General features: G+C 44.8%; 1 protein-coding gene across 13 annotated transcripts in view; it reads right to left on the reverse strand.

Annotated features, from left to right (window-relative positions):
- LOC125969391 (teneurin-3) overlaps positions 1-18,324 on the reverse strand; it is a 519,170-nt gene that overhangs the window by 224,092 nt on the left and 276,754 nt on the right. For all 13 annotated transcript variants that reach the window (XR_007481537.2, XM_049721351.2, XM_068650689.1 and 10 more), the window contains 2 exons: positions 6,114-6,287; positions 5-69 (listed from right to left, as the gene is read on the reverse strand). Coding sequence is in view for 12 of the 13 variants with exons in the window: in XM_049721351.2 (XP_049577308.1) it covers positions 5-69; positions 6,114-6,287 (239 nt within the window). In the remaining variant the exon portion in view is untranslated. The remainder of the gene's footprint in view (positions 1-4; positions 70-6,113; positions 6,288-18,324) is intronic.

Here is an 18,324-nt window from a genome sequence, read left to right on the forward strand (position 1 = left end):
TTACCTATGCAGTAACACAGCAAGATCGAGAGCAGTACAGACAGTCCAACGGCACTGAGTGCTGTACACCTAAAAGGGGAACACATTATATTGGTGTGTGAGCTTTGTAAATGTTTGGTTTGGATTTTTACTTTGATTTTTTTAAAGTAATTTTAGACAAGATGGTCTGCAATTTAGGAAGGAGTCAGTTTATATCCACTGAGAGGGAAAACAATTTTATTGCCCGGAAATAATTTACATATGACTAGTGAAATGCATATACATGTTGATTTGACCGTTTAAACACAGAAGCTAAACACATTAATGATTTTTTTTTGCATGTCAGTTGTAAGTCACTAACCGGATCTAATGAAAATATACACATAGTCACAGTTCAGCGGTGCGGGGTTCAATTCTGGTGCTTGTCTTCCTGTGTGGAGTTTGCATGATCTCCCCGTGCCTGTGTGGGTTTCCTCTGGGTGCTTCGGTTTCTTCTCACATTCAAAAAGCATGGTAGGCTGATTGCCTGGGTACTTCGGTTTCCTCACACATTCAAAAAGCATGGTAGGCTGATTGCCCACTCCAAATTGTCCATAAGTGTGGTTGTGAGTGTTAAAGTTTTTTTGTCTATGTGTGCCCTGCGATTGGCTGGCTCTCAGTGCAGGAGTACCACGTTTACCGCCCAAAGACTGCTGGGATAGGCTTTAGCATGCCCGAGACCCTCATGAGGATAAAGCGGTTGAAAAAAATGGATGAATGAAAAGATGAACACACTTTGAACAAAAGGTACAAAAGGTAAAGGTACGTCGACAGCGATCGGTATCGACATACAACTACTTACTTAATTCTTACTAAAATTGGCAATAGTTGCCACGACACATTTGCTTCACAAAAAACAAAACAAATCCAAAGTATTTCCTGATTGCTCGTCTGGCGGTGTTTACGACGTGAGCCACGTTGACTTAACGCGCATACTTTGTGTATCATCAGGGGGAATGGTCTTGTCAGGCTGCATTGTTTCAATTACCGTAATTTTCAGACTATAAGTCGCGTTTGTTTTTTTCATAGTTTGGGTGGGGGGGGCGACTTATAATAAGGAGCGACTTATATGTGAATTTTTTTACAAATTTACGGGACCTCCTGCAGCACAATCCACACAATCCACATACTCACCTCCCCCCACAACTGCTCTGTCCACACCTCCATCACCGTGGTCACCGACTCTCTCTCTTGCAGAGGCCGCGCCCGCACTCCAGATTCGCGAGGAGGAAGTGCGCCAGATGTTCCGGAGACAAAAGATCAGGAAGGCACCGGGCCCAGACGGCGTGTCACCTTCCTGCTTGAAAGTCTGCGCTGAGCAGCTGGCGCCCACCTTTGCACGGATCTTCAACCGTTCCCTGGAGCTGTGTGAGGTGCCCTCGTGCTTCAAGAGCTCCACCATCGTTCCAGTGGCCAAGAAGCCCGCCATCACAGGTCTGAATGACTATAGATCTGTTGCACTGACATCTGTGGTCATGAAATATTTCGAGAGGTTAGTACTGAACCACCTGAAGTTTGCCTACCGGGCAAACAGGTCGGTGGATGATGCGGTCAACATGGGACTGCACTACATCCTGCAACACCTGGACACCCCAGGAAAGTACGCCAGGATGCTGTTTGTGGACTTCAGCTCGGCGTTCAACACCATCGCTCCTGACATCCTCCAACAGAAGCTCATTCAGCTCGCGGTGCCTGCCTCCACCTGTCAGTGGATCACCAGCTTCCTGACCAACAGGAGACAGCGTGTGAGGCTGGGGAGCATCACATCTGACACCCTGACCACCAACACTGGAGCCCCTCAGGGGCTTCTTCTTCCTCTACACCAAAGATTTCTCCGCAAGTGACTCTTCCGTGAAGCTCCTGAAGTATGCAGACGACACCACTCTCATCGGACTGATCCAGAACGGTGATGAGACTGCGTACAGACAGGAGGTGGAGCGGCTGGTCCACTGGTGCAGCCAAAACCACCTGGACCTGAACCCGCTCAAGACCGTGGAGATGACAGTGGACTTCAGGCGAGGCCCTTCACCACTTTCACCCCTCACTATCCGCAGTAATACTATTCTCTCATCAGACACCTTCAAGTTCCTGGGAACCACAATCTCTCGGGACCTGAAATGGACCGGCCACATAGACTCTGTCCGGAAGAAGGCCCAGCAGAGGCTGTACTTCCTGAGACAGCTCAAGAAGTTCAACCTGCCGCGGGAGCTGCTGAAGACCTTCTACACTGCCATCATCCAGTCTGTCCTCTGCACCTCCATCACTGTCTGCTTTGGATCGGCCTCCAAACAAGACAAGCACAGACTGCAACGGACAATAAGGACTGCAGAAAAGATAATTGGAATCAACCTCCCATCTATCCAAGACTTGTACCTGTCCAGGACCAGGAAACGTGCAAGTAACATCTCAACAGACCCTTCGCACCCAGGTTGCAGCCTGTTTGAACTACTCCCCTCCGGACGCCGTTATAGAGGTCTGTACACTAAAACCAGCAGACACAGTTAAGTTAAAGTCAAGTTAAAGTCCCAATGATCATCGTCACACACACATCTGGGTGTGGTGAAATTTGTCCTCTGCATTTAACCCATCCCCATGTGATTTTGATCCATCCCCTGGGGGAGAGGGGAGCAGTGAGCAGCAGCGGTGCCGCGCTCGGGAATCATTTGGTGATCTAACCCCCCAATTCCAACCCTTAATGCTGAGTGCCAAGCAGGGAGGCAATGGGTCCCATTTTTATAGTCTTTGGTATGACCCGGCCGGGGTTTGAACCCACAACCTTCCAGTCTCAGGGCGGACACTCTACTACTAGGCCACTGAGACAGCTTCTTCCCCCAGGCTGTCGCTCTGATGAACTCACACCACTCTTAGAGTCTCAGAGTCATTACTGTGCAATAACATCCCGCTTTCCACACCTTTTTTGTCTACACTGTTTGTACTATGTGTCCTCTCTGCATCCATTGAAGCCTGGTCATCCTAGAAGAGGGATCCTCCCATCTGTGGTCTCTTCTCAAGGTTTCTCATTTCCCCTAGCTGGAGTTTTGAGTTTTTCCTTGCCCTCTTGGGAGTTTAAGATCAGTTTAAGATCAGGGGGTGTTTGAGAATATCTTTCGTTCTTCACATGTCCTGAGTGTTGTTGTTAGTCACCTAAATGTTGAACAGAGGCTGTGATTTGTGAGCCATGTCTTGTCACCGTGGGATAGGGGGGAACGAAATTTCGGTTTCTTTGTGTGTCTTTGGCATGTGGAGAAATTGACAATAAAGCTGACTTTGACTTTGACTTTGATTTACCGAAGTCAAATTCCTTGTTTGGCACGCTCAAACATGGTGAATAAAAAACTCTTGAATCTTGAATCGTGAAATTGTCAAAATTCAAAAATAAATAAATTTGAAACTGCGATAAACGAACCGCGATGTAGCAAGGGCTTACTGTAATTTGAATTTCAAGTGACGTCAGCGCGCGGCGATTGTTTACACAAAGGACAAAGATTCGATCACGGGATGACGAAGAGCCCCACGTACTACCGGCATCATTGGCGGCTTTGTTTGTAAGTGACACGGAGGACGAAGAGTTTGAAGGATTTAATGATTTGGAGTGACACAGAAGGTTTGAAAAACTATTATGTCTTTGAGATGACAGTCCTAAGTAAGGGGACATGAAGACGAAAATGGGGAGAAAAGAAAGAGGACCATGAGATCCTACTCCGTGGATGGAAGTCAGGGGCCGGTGCTCGGCCGGGTGGCTGTCCGGGGACCGTGGATGGGGCTCGGACATGGCTTTTACGCACGCCCGGTCCTACTCTACGGAGCTCTTTCACCTCCGTGGATGGAAGTTGGGGGCCTGCGCTCGGCCGGGTGGCTGTCCGGGGACGGTGGATGGGGCTCGGACATGGCTTTTACACACGCCCGGTCCTATTTTATGGAGCTCTCTTCCACCTCCGTGGCTGGAAGTGCCATCTCCGGCGATGGAAGTCCACGCCACCACACGCCTGGAAGTCAACGCCGGTGCTTGGGGCCGTGTGACAGTGAACTATTTATGTTATAGTTATTTGATATATTTTATTTTGTGTAGCAACTTGTATATGTTTTTATCGTTACAGTTACAGTTAGTAGTTGTTGGCTTGTTGAACTCTTGTTTTGTTAAATAAAGAGCCGTTTATCAAACCCACGTCTTTCCTTGTACTTTGTTAACGCTACAATATAGTTATATACTAGATCTGTGGAATAATGACGAGGCTGACGTCAGGGCGCACGCGCGGCGTTATTGACAAAGGAAGAGGAATTTGATCGATGGTTTTAATGATTTGGAGTGACACAGATGGTTTGATAATATTATTGCTTACATAATAGTTATTTGATATATAATTTATATATCGTTATATGGGCCTGTGGAATATTTTGAAGCGCAAGCGCCGTCAGCGACGGGCAGTCGGCCGGCATTGTGAACATCGATGGATTTAATGAATTGGAGTGACACAGATGGTTTTATAAACATGTTATTTATGTAATAGTTATTTGAATAACTCTGAATGTTACGTTTGGCCCGTTCTCAGCTCTTCGTTTGTGTTTATGTCACCTTAGCATACCTATCGTTTAGCCTGTTGTTGCTCGTTCATGTCTGTTCTTGATGTTGGATTTTGTCGAATAAATTTCCCACAAAATGCGACTTATACTCCGGAGTGACTTATACGTATATGTTTTTTTTTTTTTACGTTAACCTGGTGATCCTGAAAGGGGGATCCTTCCATCTGTGGTTCCTTCTCAAGGTTTCTCATTTTCCCCTGGCAGGGTTTTTTTTTAGTTTTTCCTTGCCCTTTTGGGAGCTTAAGATCAGGGGATGCTTTGAGAATAATTGTCAATTTTGGCTATGTGAAGCCCTTTGAGACTGTTTGTGATTTAGGGCTATACAAATAAACTTGACTTGACTTGACACTGTTGTGCATTTTATGGCTAATGCGACCTATATTCCGGAGCGACTTTTAGACTGAAAAATACGGTAAGCAAATGGTAGATTGTGAGGATTTTGGTTTTTATTTGTATGGCTTTTGACTCCCATTACCATTATTCATTCAGTCAATACTTCTAAAATATGTTAATCAGGTCAACAATTGTGTAAAAATATATTTTAATTAAATAGTTGAAAAAAACGTGGCAAGTCATATTGTGCTATTTAATACTGTGAACCACTCCAAGGTGACAAACTCCAGTCCTCGGGGGCCACATTCCTACATGTTTTCCAAGTTTCCCTCGTTAAACACAGCTGATTCAATTATCAGGCTCCTGCAGAATGTGAGGATGAACTGATCATTTGAATCAGGTGTGTTTAACGAGGGAAACTTGGAAAACATGTAGGAATGTGGCCCCAGAGGGCTGGAGTTTGACACCCCTGCCAGTCTTTGAGGGCCGGTCCTGTATGTTTTCTATGGGTGTATTCAGATCAGAAAAGTCCTTTATTCCACTTGTTTGGTCTGGGCCAAAAGCGGACTTATTTTTTTTTCGTTTGGTGCAGTTCCCATTCAGACTGTACAGTTTGCAAGTGAAGTATATTTTGTAAATACATCCACGCTTGTGACGATCTGTGCTCCCATTGGGCAGCAATGACCAGGGTGGCACACAGAGCACAGACCCGGAAATGGAGGAAAATATGCGGTGGCTTGTTAAGCCCGAAAATGTGCATCCATCCTGGAGTTGGTTTGGATCTACGCTGTTTGTATTCACACCTGAAGCAAACCGCACCAGAGTCCGTTTGGAAGCGAACCAAGACCACCTTAAAAAGTGGGTCACGGCCCGGTTCTTTATTCCGCACCAGGATTTGTTTACGTGTATTCAGACCTCCATAAAAGGTCCGGACCAGCGTTAGAATTGAACCTTGGTCCTTTGAAACTGGACCAAACAGTGAGGTCTGAATACACCCTATGGCTTCCTGTTGCAACACACCTGATTCAAATGGTCAGATAATTAGTAAGGCCTGCAGAAGCTGGATAACAATCCTGATCATTTGAATCAGGTGTGTTCCAACAGGGTGACATAGAAAACACGCAGTACACCCCCCTCGAGGACCGGAGTTGCCTACCCATGCATGAGATATGCAAACTTACCTCCATGAGCAATATTTGGAGGATTTTTTAAACTTGAAGGCAGAGCGGGACAAGGTGTTTCTTGGCAAAGGTCTAGTAGGAGGGGAGTACACTGAGCCTGTCGCCATAGTGTAGCCAGGTGTTGCTGTGGAGAAGAGGGGCGTGGTACCTGTACCTGTCTTAAAAAGAAAGTGCCTGGAGAATGAGATAGAAAAAGAAACAAAAAATGTTACATTCCACACTCGAGGAAAATTGTTGGTACCCTTCAATTAAAGACTCACAAAGGTGACTGGAATAACTTCAAATTGGTGCAAATTGGCAAGCCACAAAGCTTCTAGGAGAATGTTCTTTGGATTAATCTTTTTGGCACAAGCCGCTTCAGCTCCAGGATTATAGATGTAAAAATTAAAAAAAACACTCTCTACTGTGAAACACTGATTATATTCTGGTTCTGCTTTTATGAATCCAAACAAAGTGTCTTGAATCCGTGCAGGGTACAATGACATCTCAAGACTACTCAGGCATTTGTTGTGCTTCTCAGTATAAGAAACCTTTGTCTCAGCCACAAATCCTGGGTCCAATGGAAGGTCTGACAGAGCTAACTGACTCCCAAAAGACTGTTATCAAGTGTCTTTTCTGAACTCTGATCCAAATCATACTAAACATCTGTGGGAGGAGATGAAACATGCATGCTTGGAGAAGGCACCTTACAAAAAGTTGCTTTCAAGATAAATTATATAAATACCTTAAAAGATCGGGGATCAGACTTAAATTTCTGTCTTTTTTTTATTATTCTATTGGATCTCAAATAAAAAGCAAGGCCTGATGTATTTATGAATTTAAAACATATGATTACTTTGCTCAGTATCAAGTTGTATCATTGTTTCCCATTCTTTAAACAGGAGAGCACAAACACGTTTGCTATGTATATGCTTTAAGTCAGTGTTTCCCAACCTTTTTCATTCACAGCACACTTTTCATTGGAAAAAATCTTGAGGCACACCACCAACAAAAATCTGTTAAGTGTGACACCAGCTTCTACTATATTAAAATCAGCTTCTACTATATTAAAATCAGTTATATTACAACGAAAGACGTAAAGTCCTATTCCTATATATGTATGGAGAGTCAAATAATTGAATAAAAATAACTACTAAATATTCTTTAAATTGTATTTATTTTTTAAATAAAAGTGACAGTTTTTTAAAAATATTTTAGACAGTGTAAGGAATAAACTATTGAAAGTGATTGTGATTAAAATCCAAAAGAGTCAACATGACTTAGTTTACTGTTTTAGACTAGCTCTATAAATATTGCGACAATAAGAACAAAGTCACTTTTAAAGACGCTGTGCTGTTCTGACAGCAGCTGAGTGGCTATCACAGTCGAGGTGTCTTGACTTGACTGTGTATTTTATGTTGGTGAAAAATGAACAATCCAGGTTCTCCAGTTGAACTGCATGCTCTGATTTCCATCGGACCACAAACGCATCACAGCCGTCATTGTGTCAGTGTTAGCAAAAGCACACAGCAACGCACACATAAACAGAATATGTGCCGATGCATTACAATCAGACCGACACAACATGAAATCTCAAGCTTCTCCGATTTGCCACGCATGCACGATTAGCAAGTGGCTGACCAGGCCTTGCGCTAACTGACCAGTGGTTTGGCAATCCTGTTTACAATTCGCTTCGTCATTAATATTGGACAATTTCCCACGGCGCAGCTGAACATCTCTCACGGCACACCAGTGTGCCGCGGCACAGTGGTTGGGAAACACTGCATTAAGTTAATGTATCCCATTACACAAAGTATAATACAACCATATTCCGTGTAAAACAATAAACAAACTTGGAAAAATATTTTTATGAGCCTCAAAGAGTCATAATATATTTGTTTACAGTGATCCCTCGTTTATTGCTGATAATTGGTTCCCCGCGATGTGAAAATCTATGAAGTGTCGTCAATATTTTTACGATTTCCGCACAAGAGTTATTGATATGTGAAAATCCACCAAGTGGAGTCAATATTGTTACGATTTCTGCATAAGAGTTGTCTAATTGTATTATAATTGTAATTGTGTGTACTCCAATAACACACAATAATGGTACTATGCTCATTGTTTGTACATACATACTTGGTTGGGAAACACTGCTTTAAGTGAATGCATCCCATTACACAATGTATAATACAACCGTATTCCGTGTAAAACAATAAACAAACTTGGAAAAATATTTTTATATTTTTTCAAAGAGTCATAATATATTTGTTTACAGTGTTCCTTCGTTTACTGTTGATAATTGGTTCCCTGCGATGTGAAAATCTATGAAGTGTCGTCAATATTTTTACGATTTCCGCACAAGAGTTTTATAATTGTATTACAATTGTAATTGTGTTTACTCCAATGACACACAATAATGGTACTATGCTTATTGTTTGTACATACATTATAAGAACGTAAGTGTTGTTTTTTTTCAAACAGTGGAGTGGAACTAAAATTACGTTTAAAAATTATTCACATACCGTGCACGTTGCCTTAGATTTAATTGATGTGGCCATCAATTTGTATCAATGCAGAATTTATTTTTTCCAGTTTAGTTTACCTACAGTCATGAAAATGACTGCAAAAAGCATGAACAGTAATTATCAAGTACACAGCATCTAATTAATGTCAGAGGTTCAGTTAATGAGCGTCTGCAATTACAATTACGACTTCTCTCTAACAAGGCAGTGTGATTAACAATTATTGTCGATTGTAACAAGGGCCATGTAATGAATACCTGCCTCGAGGCAAAATGTGAAGAGACATAGTACAGTATAACGGTAAGAAAGTTCAGAGATCACAGTGAATGGTCGAAACGGGCGCGTGCTCAGAGACTGTGCAGACTCACTCACTGACGTCCTCACAGACATCTACAACACCTCTCTGAACCAAGCCATCATACCAGCAATTTTCAAAGCTACCACCATCGTACCACTACCCAAGAAGTCACCAACATCATCACTGAATGACTACAGACCCATAGCACTCACTTCCATCATGATGAAGTGCTTTGAGAGACTGGTGAAGGCCCACTTAACATCCACCCTCCCCACTACTCTGGACCCATACCAATTTGCCTACCGCCCCAAGCGCTCCACTGATGACGCCATAGCAACAGCACTCCACCTCTGCCTGGCTCATCTGGAGAACAAAAACAGTCACGCGCGGATGCTGTTCATTGACTTCAGCTCTGCGTTCAACACAGTCATCCCCCAACATCTGGTGAATAAGCTGAGTACAATAGGCGTCAGCACTTCACTGTGCAACTGGCTGCTGGACTTTCTAACGAACAGACCGCAGACAGTCAGAGTCGGAAACAACTCCTCAGCGACCACCGTCATAAACACCGGGGTGCCGCAAGGATGTGTGCTATCCCCCCTGCTGTTCACGCTGATGACCCACGACTGCTCTGCCAGATTTGAAACGAATCACATCATCAAATTTGCAGATGACACAACAGTGGTGGGCCTCATCAAAGACAACGATGACTCAGCATACAGAGAGGAGGTACAGCAACTCATCACCTGGTGTGATAGGAACAATCTGCTTCTCAACGTAAACAAAACAAAAGAAATCACTGTGGACTTCAGAAAGAAACAACCAACACACATCCCACTCATCATCAACGGCAGTGCAGTAGAGTCTGTGAAAAGCACAAAGTTCCTGGGAGTACACATCACTGATGACCTCTCATGGACTACCAACATCACTGCGCTGGTCAAGAAGGCGCAGACACGACTCCACTTCCTGAGAAGGATGAGAAGAGCCGACCTCCCCACCTCTGCTCTCACCACCTTCTACAGAGGTGCTATTGAGAGCATCCTGACCAGCAGCGTCTCTGTTTGGCATGGCAGCTGCCTAGCTGCAGACAAAAAGGCGCTGCAGAGGGTGGTGAGGACAGCAGAAAAGATCATCAGGTCACCCCTTCCAGCCATTCGGGAACTGTACACTTCACACTGTGCCAAGAGGGCAATGAACATCATCAAAGACACTACTCATCCTGCACACAGACTGTTCTCCCTTCTACCATCAGGGAAGCGGTACCGCAACCTGCGGTCCCGCACAAGCAGACTGAGTAACAGCTTCTTTCCTCAAGCCATCAGACTCATGAACACACTGAGGAAAACCACTTGAACATTCCAAAGTCACCATGCCACTTGGCACTTTACTCTTGCACCTTATATACAGTTATACACTTTTTCACTTTACTTCTATGACCACTGATTGTACTTCTGCTGCTGTGTATGTATGTGTGTGTGTGTGGGTCTGTATTGTCAATACTCTTATTACACACCGTGTGTGTGTGTGTGCGTGTGAATGTGAGAGAGAGCATTTTATTGTATAGTACTGCATATGTTTATCAGCATGTTAGTGTTTGAATGACTGCAATGTGTAAGTGTGCATTGTCTATGTTTATGTTGTGAATGAATATGTCAGAGAAAGAAATTGTAAATTCAGTATGAGTAAGTTAGCTGTGTGTGTGTGTGTGTGTGTGTGTGTGTTGTGTGTGTTGTGTGTATGTGTGTGTGAGAAAGAAAGAGATTTATGTCAATGTCTTATTTAAATGTTTTTAGTTAAACTGCACATTGGAGACTGGTCAAACGCAATTTCAAACTTCTGTGGTAACCCTGTTACATAGGATTTTTGACAATAAAGTAAACTTGAACTTGAACTTGAAAACAGAATGAGGAGAACACATAACAGAGGCCGTACATCAAACAATTCCCCTCCCTGAAGGACATTTACACCTCCCATCTCGCCCGCAAGACAACCTCGATTGCCAGAGATGTGAGTCACCCGGCTCACTCTTTGTTTGACCTTTTTTTTTTTCTGCTCCTCTTATTTATTTATTTATTGTTGTGGTATTTATTCATTATTTATTCAGCACGCTTGTGTTATACTTGTTTACTTGTTTGTCTGTTGTGAGCCATGTCTTGTCACCGTGGGATAGGGGGGAACGAAATTTCGGTTTCTTTGTGTGTCTTTGGCATGTGGAGAAATTGACAATAAAGCTGACTTTGACTTTGACTTTGACAATACACTGAGCGTTTGCATTATATTGTGTGCGTTGTAGAAGTTTAATTCAAGGCACAGACTGCAGGACTTAACAGCCTCATGTCATGACTTATGAGCCTTCAGCCTGCACCCAAACTCACGTTTATATGCTGATACGGCTTTGTTTTCACTTGCACCAGTAGTTTGCTTTGTCTTATCTTAAACCTGATAGCACACATGGCAAAAAATGAATGTTAGATTTGCACCAAGAACACTGTAGCAGAACAATGGCAGTTGGGAAGAGACTCTTTCATTAACTCAAATTACAACTCAGAACTTGCATTTGGACGACATGTCTTGTATGCCGGAATGTCCCCTCACAACTACCTAGTTTAAGTACGCGCATTTACAACAGGCACACAGAGATGCAGTCTGCTTGGCTATATTGTGGTGAGTGACGCATTTCACCATCTGTGCGTGCTTTGTGAATCGTACACTATTTGTTTGCTCTGTTTTTACCGGTTAGTGCAACGCAAGAGCCATGCAATCCTTTAGTGAATTTGAACCACAGTGTTATCTATGGTGACAATCCAGCAAATGTATATGCTTCCTTTTTAAAGGCCTAGAGACATCCCTTTTTTTCTTCAATTGGAACGAAATTTGATAGAATGTATAAAGTGAACACATTTGCCGCATTGGAAATTAAAAATGGACACCGATTACTAAGAACAAAGCTAAAATGAAATGCCAGTTTATCGACCGGGTCCCGCACGAAGCCACACCGGCGGTGCCATTACTGTGACGTCACAAGTTGTACATCTGGATGTCAACAAACCCAAACAACATGGCAGATGATAGCGACAGCTCCGTTTCTAGCGGCAATATTAGCATCATTTTATCCGATTCAGAAACCTCTTATGACGCAGAATATGATGAATCTAGCAGTTCACTTGGGCTGAGCTGAGCACATTTTCTGAATTGTGCCCCTCCCGTCACTCTGGTTAGGTTGACATAGTAAAAAGTGCTCTTGGGGGCTTTAGAGTACCGAGTTGATCTCGGCACATGAAGACATGACCACCTGCAACGTTTGGTTTAGGTTTTATAAGCATTTTTAATTTTATCGCTTAAATCGCATTTTTTCGACGAGCTGAGCACGTTTTCTGAATTGTGCCTCTCCTGTCACTGTGGTTAGGTTGGCATAGTAAAAAGTTCTCAGGGGGCTTTAGAGTGCCGAGTTGACCACTGCGCATGGAGAAATGAACATCTGCAGCGTTTGGTTTAGGTTTTAGGCGCATTTTTAATTTTATTGCTTAAATCGCATTTTTTCGACAAGCTGACCACGTTTTCTGAATTGTGCCCCTCCCGTCACGCTTCGACATACTTTTCAAAGTCAAAGTCTCAAAGTCTCCTTTATTGTCAATTCCTCCGCATGTCAAGACACGCAAAGAGATCGAAATTACGTTTCTCACTATCCCAGGGTGACAAGATAGAGTTCACAACGCACATACAAGTAAACAACACAGGAAAATTAAAACAAGAAGATGAACAATAAGAGTGATAGCACGCTAGCCGCTCCCGATGCACAGTGTTGGGTTATCTATTAATTTATAATTAATAGTAATACGTTGAAGAACCAGACGTGAGACGGTAGTATGATTGAACAGTCAAAAGGGTCCCCTGTCGTTTATTCATCCCTCAGGAATACCGCGCTAATCAAAGGTTCCTACTACCGTAGTTCACCTAATACTACATCCTCCTTTCTGAGTAGGAATCCTTTTATTTTCAACGTCACTATAATAACCAAACTTTTCATGAAAGTGTTGAGAATATTATAACTGTTACTATATCTTCCGTAATACACACTCTTTTCAACTACTGAATCATTATCAGTTTCAACTGTGAAATATATGACTAACTACTGAGTAATGTAGTCCTTCAATCCGCTTGGAGGTCGTCTTTCCCTGGTAGGGTAGCGTCTCTCGTTTCCTTGGCTTTGCTGACTCGCATCAACCAGCGTGCTGTGTGTTCTGGTCGATTCATCAACAACACTGTTGTGCCCGCCCTCAGTCTCTGATTGGACGATTTCAGTCGATGGTGCAATAGGAGTAGTAGAAAGATGTACTCTGTTTCTCCGCAGGATACCTCCTTGCATCTCGACATGGTATGATCTGGGTGTGTCTGCTGTGGAAACTATTGTCCCTCTTTCGTTCATGTCCTTCACCAAGACATGGTCACCTGGATGCAGACGCGGCAGATCATGTGCTCTGTGTCGAGTGTTGAAATGTCTCTGCTGTTTCTGTCGAGAACTTTGCTCGGTGTTTCTCAATGTCTCCATGTCTGCCCATCTTGGGTCCAGTCGTGAAGGGATAGTTGAAAGTTGGGTTCTTATTCTTCTCCCCATCAGCAACTCAGCTGGACTGTATCCATTTGCCAATGGAGTCGTTCTGTATGCCATTAGAGCTAAATATGGGTCACTGGATTTGCTTAGCAGACTCTTCACAGTTCTGACAGCTCTTTCTGCTTCCCCGTTGCTTTGTGGAAACTTTGGACTAGACGTCGCATGTTCGAAACACCAGTCCCGTGAAAACGTTTTGAAACTGTCTGATGCAAATTGTGGCCCATTATCCGTGCGCATTTCCTGTGGTATTCCATGTCGCGCGAATATGGACTTACAATGCTCCACTACTGCTTCAGATGTTGTAGATTTCAGTGGAGCAACTTCAAAAAATCTGGAGAAGTAGTCGACAATGAGTAAATATACTTTACTCCCCTTTTGGAATAGATCTGCTCCCACCTTCGACCAAGGCCTCTCTGGGAACTCGGTTGGAATCAATGTCTCTTTATTGACCACTCTTTCTCGAGCACAAACATCACACTTCTCTATGTCATGTTGTATTTGTTTGCTCAATCCCGGCCACCACACTGACTGTTTCGCCCTCTCCCTGCATTTTTGTATTCCCAGATGTCCGTCGTGCAACCTACTGCCGTGAACCTTTCTGGCCACCCTTCAGCACAATATTTTTTTACTTGACTAATCACGACATTGTTGTCTTGATGTTTCTTGATGTCTGCAATTCGTCTGTCAGTTGCTGGCAAACTAGCCATGACAGTGTGCACATACAAGTCAATTTCCTCCTCCTTTAGCTGATCTTCTGAGCTGTTCATCGGTGATCTTGACAACACATCCGCGGTTGCTATACTTTTGCCTGGTACGTGCGAAATGTCATATGAAAACCGCATGAGCCGCATCCTCAGCCGCTGTATGCGTGGTGGAAGATTGTCTAGGTGTCGTGAACCCAGGAGTGGGACCAATGGTTTATGATCCGTTTCCACGTGGAAAGTAGAGCCAATGAGAAACTCCGCAAAGCGTTCACATGCCCATGTTGTGGCCAACGCCTCTTTTTCAATTTGTGCATAGCGCTGCTCTGTAGTAGTAAGGGCGCGTGACGCGTACGCAACCGGTCTTACTTTTCCATCCTGTCTCTGCAGAAGCACTGCTCCTAACCCATATGAGGAGGCATCAGCCGATACCACTGTCTCTGCGTTCGGGTTGTACAATGCAAGTATTGGTGGTGTCGTAAGTTCTTTTTTGATTTCTTCAAAAGCTTTTTGTTGCTGCAATCCCCATGTCCACATGTTAGTCTTCTTGAGTAGATCTCTCAATGGCTTTGTTTTGTCTGCTAAATGTGGTAGGAATTTCCCCAGGTGATTAACCATGCCGATTAAGCTTCTGGTTTTAGTGATGTTTCTCGGCTCCCACATGGTGGACACCGCTTTCACCTTGTCTGGATCAGCACTCACTCCTGAGGCTCCCACAATCTGCCCCAGAAACTTTATTGTTGACTTGGAAAACTCACATTTGTCATTGAGTGTGACGCCTGCATCCTGGAGCCGTGTTAGTGCTGCATGAAGTCGCCTGTCATGCTCCTCCTGCGTAGCTCCTAGGATAAGCACGTCATCCATCTGGCACAAAACATCATCCAATCCATCTACAATTTGTGACATTCTGTTCTGGAAGTGCTCAGGTGCAGACGATATTCCAAAGCACAATCTGTTATAACAGAATCTCCCGAAAGGCGTAATGAATGTCGTCAACAGAGACGAGCCTTTCGACAGCGGTACTTGCCAAAATCCAGAATTTGCACCCAATTTGGAAAACACTTTGGCTCCGGCAAGTTGTCCTAGTGTCTGTTCCACTGCTGGAAGTGGATGTCGCTCCCTCTGCACAGATTTATTTAGTTCAGTGAGGTCAGAGCATATCCGTACTTTTCCGTTGGGCTTGGGCGCCACTACCATTCCGGCACACCATTCGGTTGGTTCCTCCACCTTACTGATGACACCTTGTGACTACATTCTCGCCAACTCCTCCTTCACCTTTGGAAGTAGTGGCAGCGCAACACGTCTTGGCGTAGAGATTGAGAATGGCACTGCATTGGGTTTCAACACAATGTTGTATTCTCCTTTCAATTTCCCTAATCCATTGAACAGGTTGGGAAACTGTTGTTTTACTCTAACTTTTGAGTCGAGAGTCACTGTATCAAGCCTAGCTACTAACTTCAGTGCATTTAGTGCTGGCCGTCCCAATAGTGGGAATCCTAGTTATTTCACGACATAAATGTCTTGCATTGTTTCCTTTCCATTTTTGTGGAGTTTAGTGTTGAATTTTCCTTCCACCATTAAAGGTACATTTCCTGGCCCACGCACAACTCTGCTGACGTGCTCCAGCTTTGCCAACTGTCCGTTGTAGAGTTTTGCTGGTATTGCCGTGACATCGGCGCCAGTGTCCATTTTGAATTTTGTGTCTGTGCCACCCATTGATATTGTTACAATCCATGGGTCATCATTTTGGCCATTGCTAAGTGCCCCTAAAAATAAATCATCACTCTCTTCTGTGACATTCATTTCATGCACCATTTTCGTGCGGCACACCTTGGCATAATGTCCTCTTTTCTTGCACAAATTGCATGCTGCTTCGCTTGCTGGACATTGTTGTGGATTGTGTCCTTTCAAATCGCCACATTTCCCACATTTTGTCTGTTTTGGGGTCTCTGAGAACGTCTTTTTAACCATTGTCCTCTTTTGTTGCCCTCCCGTACTTTTCCAGCAGGTGGCAGTGTCGGCTCGCTGACACTGATGTTAAAATTACTTTTCAACATTTCTTGTTGTTTCTTTACTTGCTCAGTCTGACGGCACTTTGTCATGGCCCGCTCTAGAGTCAAGTCCGGGTCTAGCTGCAATTGTTCTGAGAGTTTTTTGTCTTTTAATCCGACCACCAATCCGTCTCGGGTCATTTCTTCATGCAACGCACCGTAGCCACAATGCTCCGATAGACAGTGAAGTGCAGTAATAAAACTGTCCACAGTTTGTCCCGCCTCTTGCTGTCGCATATTGAATTTGGCTCGTTCAAAAATGACATTTCTTCTTGAAATAAAGTGTGCATTTAGCCTTTCCCTCACCGTTCCATAGGCGGTCATCTCTCTGTCAGTCAATCTTAATGACGTGAGGATATCCTCGGCCTCTTCTCCCATTGTGTAGATTAAGGCATTTACCTGGTTTCCCTCAGGTTGTGTTTCCAGTCCGGATGCTACTCTGAACCTTTCAAAGCGCTTTATCCACTTCAGCCATTCCTCTGGCTTGAACGTGAATTTCTCCGGTGGCGGCACATGGAACCTCTCCATGCTTGCGTCTCCTCACCGTCACGCACACGGACTGCACCTGCTCTCCCTGTTGTGAGGCTTTCAATGTCCGGGACCTCCAACTCCGTGGTATCTTCCTTTTAGCACCACTTCTGACACCATGTTGGGTTATCTATTAATTTATAATTAATAGTAATACGTTGAAGAACCAGACGTGAGACGGTAGTATGATTGAACAGTCAAAAGGGTCCCCCCTCGTTTATTCACCCCTCAGGAATACCGCGCTAATCAAAGGTTCCTACTACCGTAGTTCACCTAATACTACACACAGCAGAGTCCGGAAAGATGACAGTCAACCAGGCCACTGTGAACACGAGCACACAGCAGGCACGCACTGTCCGGTTCGTGGATTCTATCAGGCGAACGCAACCCATCTGGAGAGCGCTCCTTCTGGGGACTCCATCGTTCTACTGGGTGACTTCAATACTCACGTGGGCAATGACAGTGAGACCTGGAAGAGCGTGATTGGGAGGAACGCCCCAGATCTGAACCCGAGCAGTGTTCTATTATTGGACTTCTGTGCTCGACACGGATTTTCAATAATGAACACCATGTTCAAACATAAGGGTGTCCATGTGTGCACTTGGCACCAGGACACTCTAGGCCGCAGTTCGATTGTCGACTTAGTAGTTGTGTCATCGGATTTGCGGCCGCATGTTTTGGACACTCGGGTGAAGAGAGGGGCGGAGCTGTCAACTGATCACCACCTGGTGGTGGGTTGGCTCCAATGGTGGGGGAAGATGCCGGTCCAACCTGGCAGACCCAAACGCTCTGTGAGGGTCTGCTGGGAACGTCTGGCAGAATCTCCTGTCAGGAAGAGCTTTAACTCCCACCTCCGGCAGAGCTTTTCCCACGTCCCGGGGGAGGCGGGGGACATTGAGTCTGAGTGAACCATGTTCCGCGCCTCCATTGTTGAGGCGGCCGACCGGAGCTGTGGCCGTAAGGTCGTTGGTGCCTGTCGTGGCGGCAATCCCCTAGTGTCCACCAGCTGTAAGGGATGCCGTCAAGCTGAAGAAGTAGTCCAATCGGGCCGTTTTGGCCTGCGGGACTCCGGAGGCAGCTGACAGGTACCGGATGGCCAAGCGGAACGCGGCTTCGGCGGTTGCTGAGGCAAAAACCCGGGCGTGGGAGGAGTTCGGTGAGGCCATGGAGAATGACTTTCGGACGGCTTCGAGGAAATTCTGGTCCACCATCCGGCGTCTCAGGAGGGGGAAGCAGTGCAACGTCAACACTGTTTACAGTGGGGATGGTGTGCTGCTGACCTCGACTCGGGACGTTGTGAGTCGGTGGGGAGAATACTTCGAAGACCTCCTATATTCCACCTACACGCCTTCCATTGAGGAAGCAGGGCCTGGAGACTCGGGGGCGGATTCTCCAATTTCTGGGGTAGAAGTCACTGAGGTAGTTAAAAAACTCCTTGGTGGCAAGGCCCCGGGGGTGGATGAGATCCGCCCGGAGTTCTTAAAGGCTCTGGATGTTGTGGGGCTGTCATGGCT

This window comes from Syngnathus scovelli, chromosome 5 (genome assembly GCF_024217435.2).
Source record: "Syngnathus scovelli strain Florida chromosome 5, RoL_Ssco_1.2, whole genome shotgun sequence".
NCBI classification, from domain to species: Eukaryota; Metazoa; Chordata; class Actinopteri; order Syngnathiformes; family Syngnathidae; genus Syngnathus; species Syngnathus scovelli.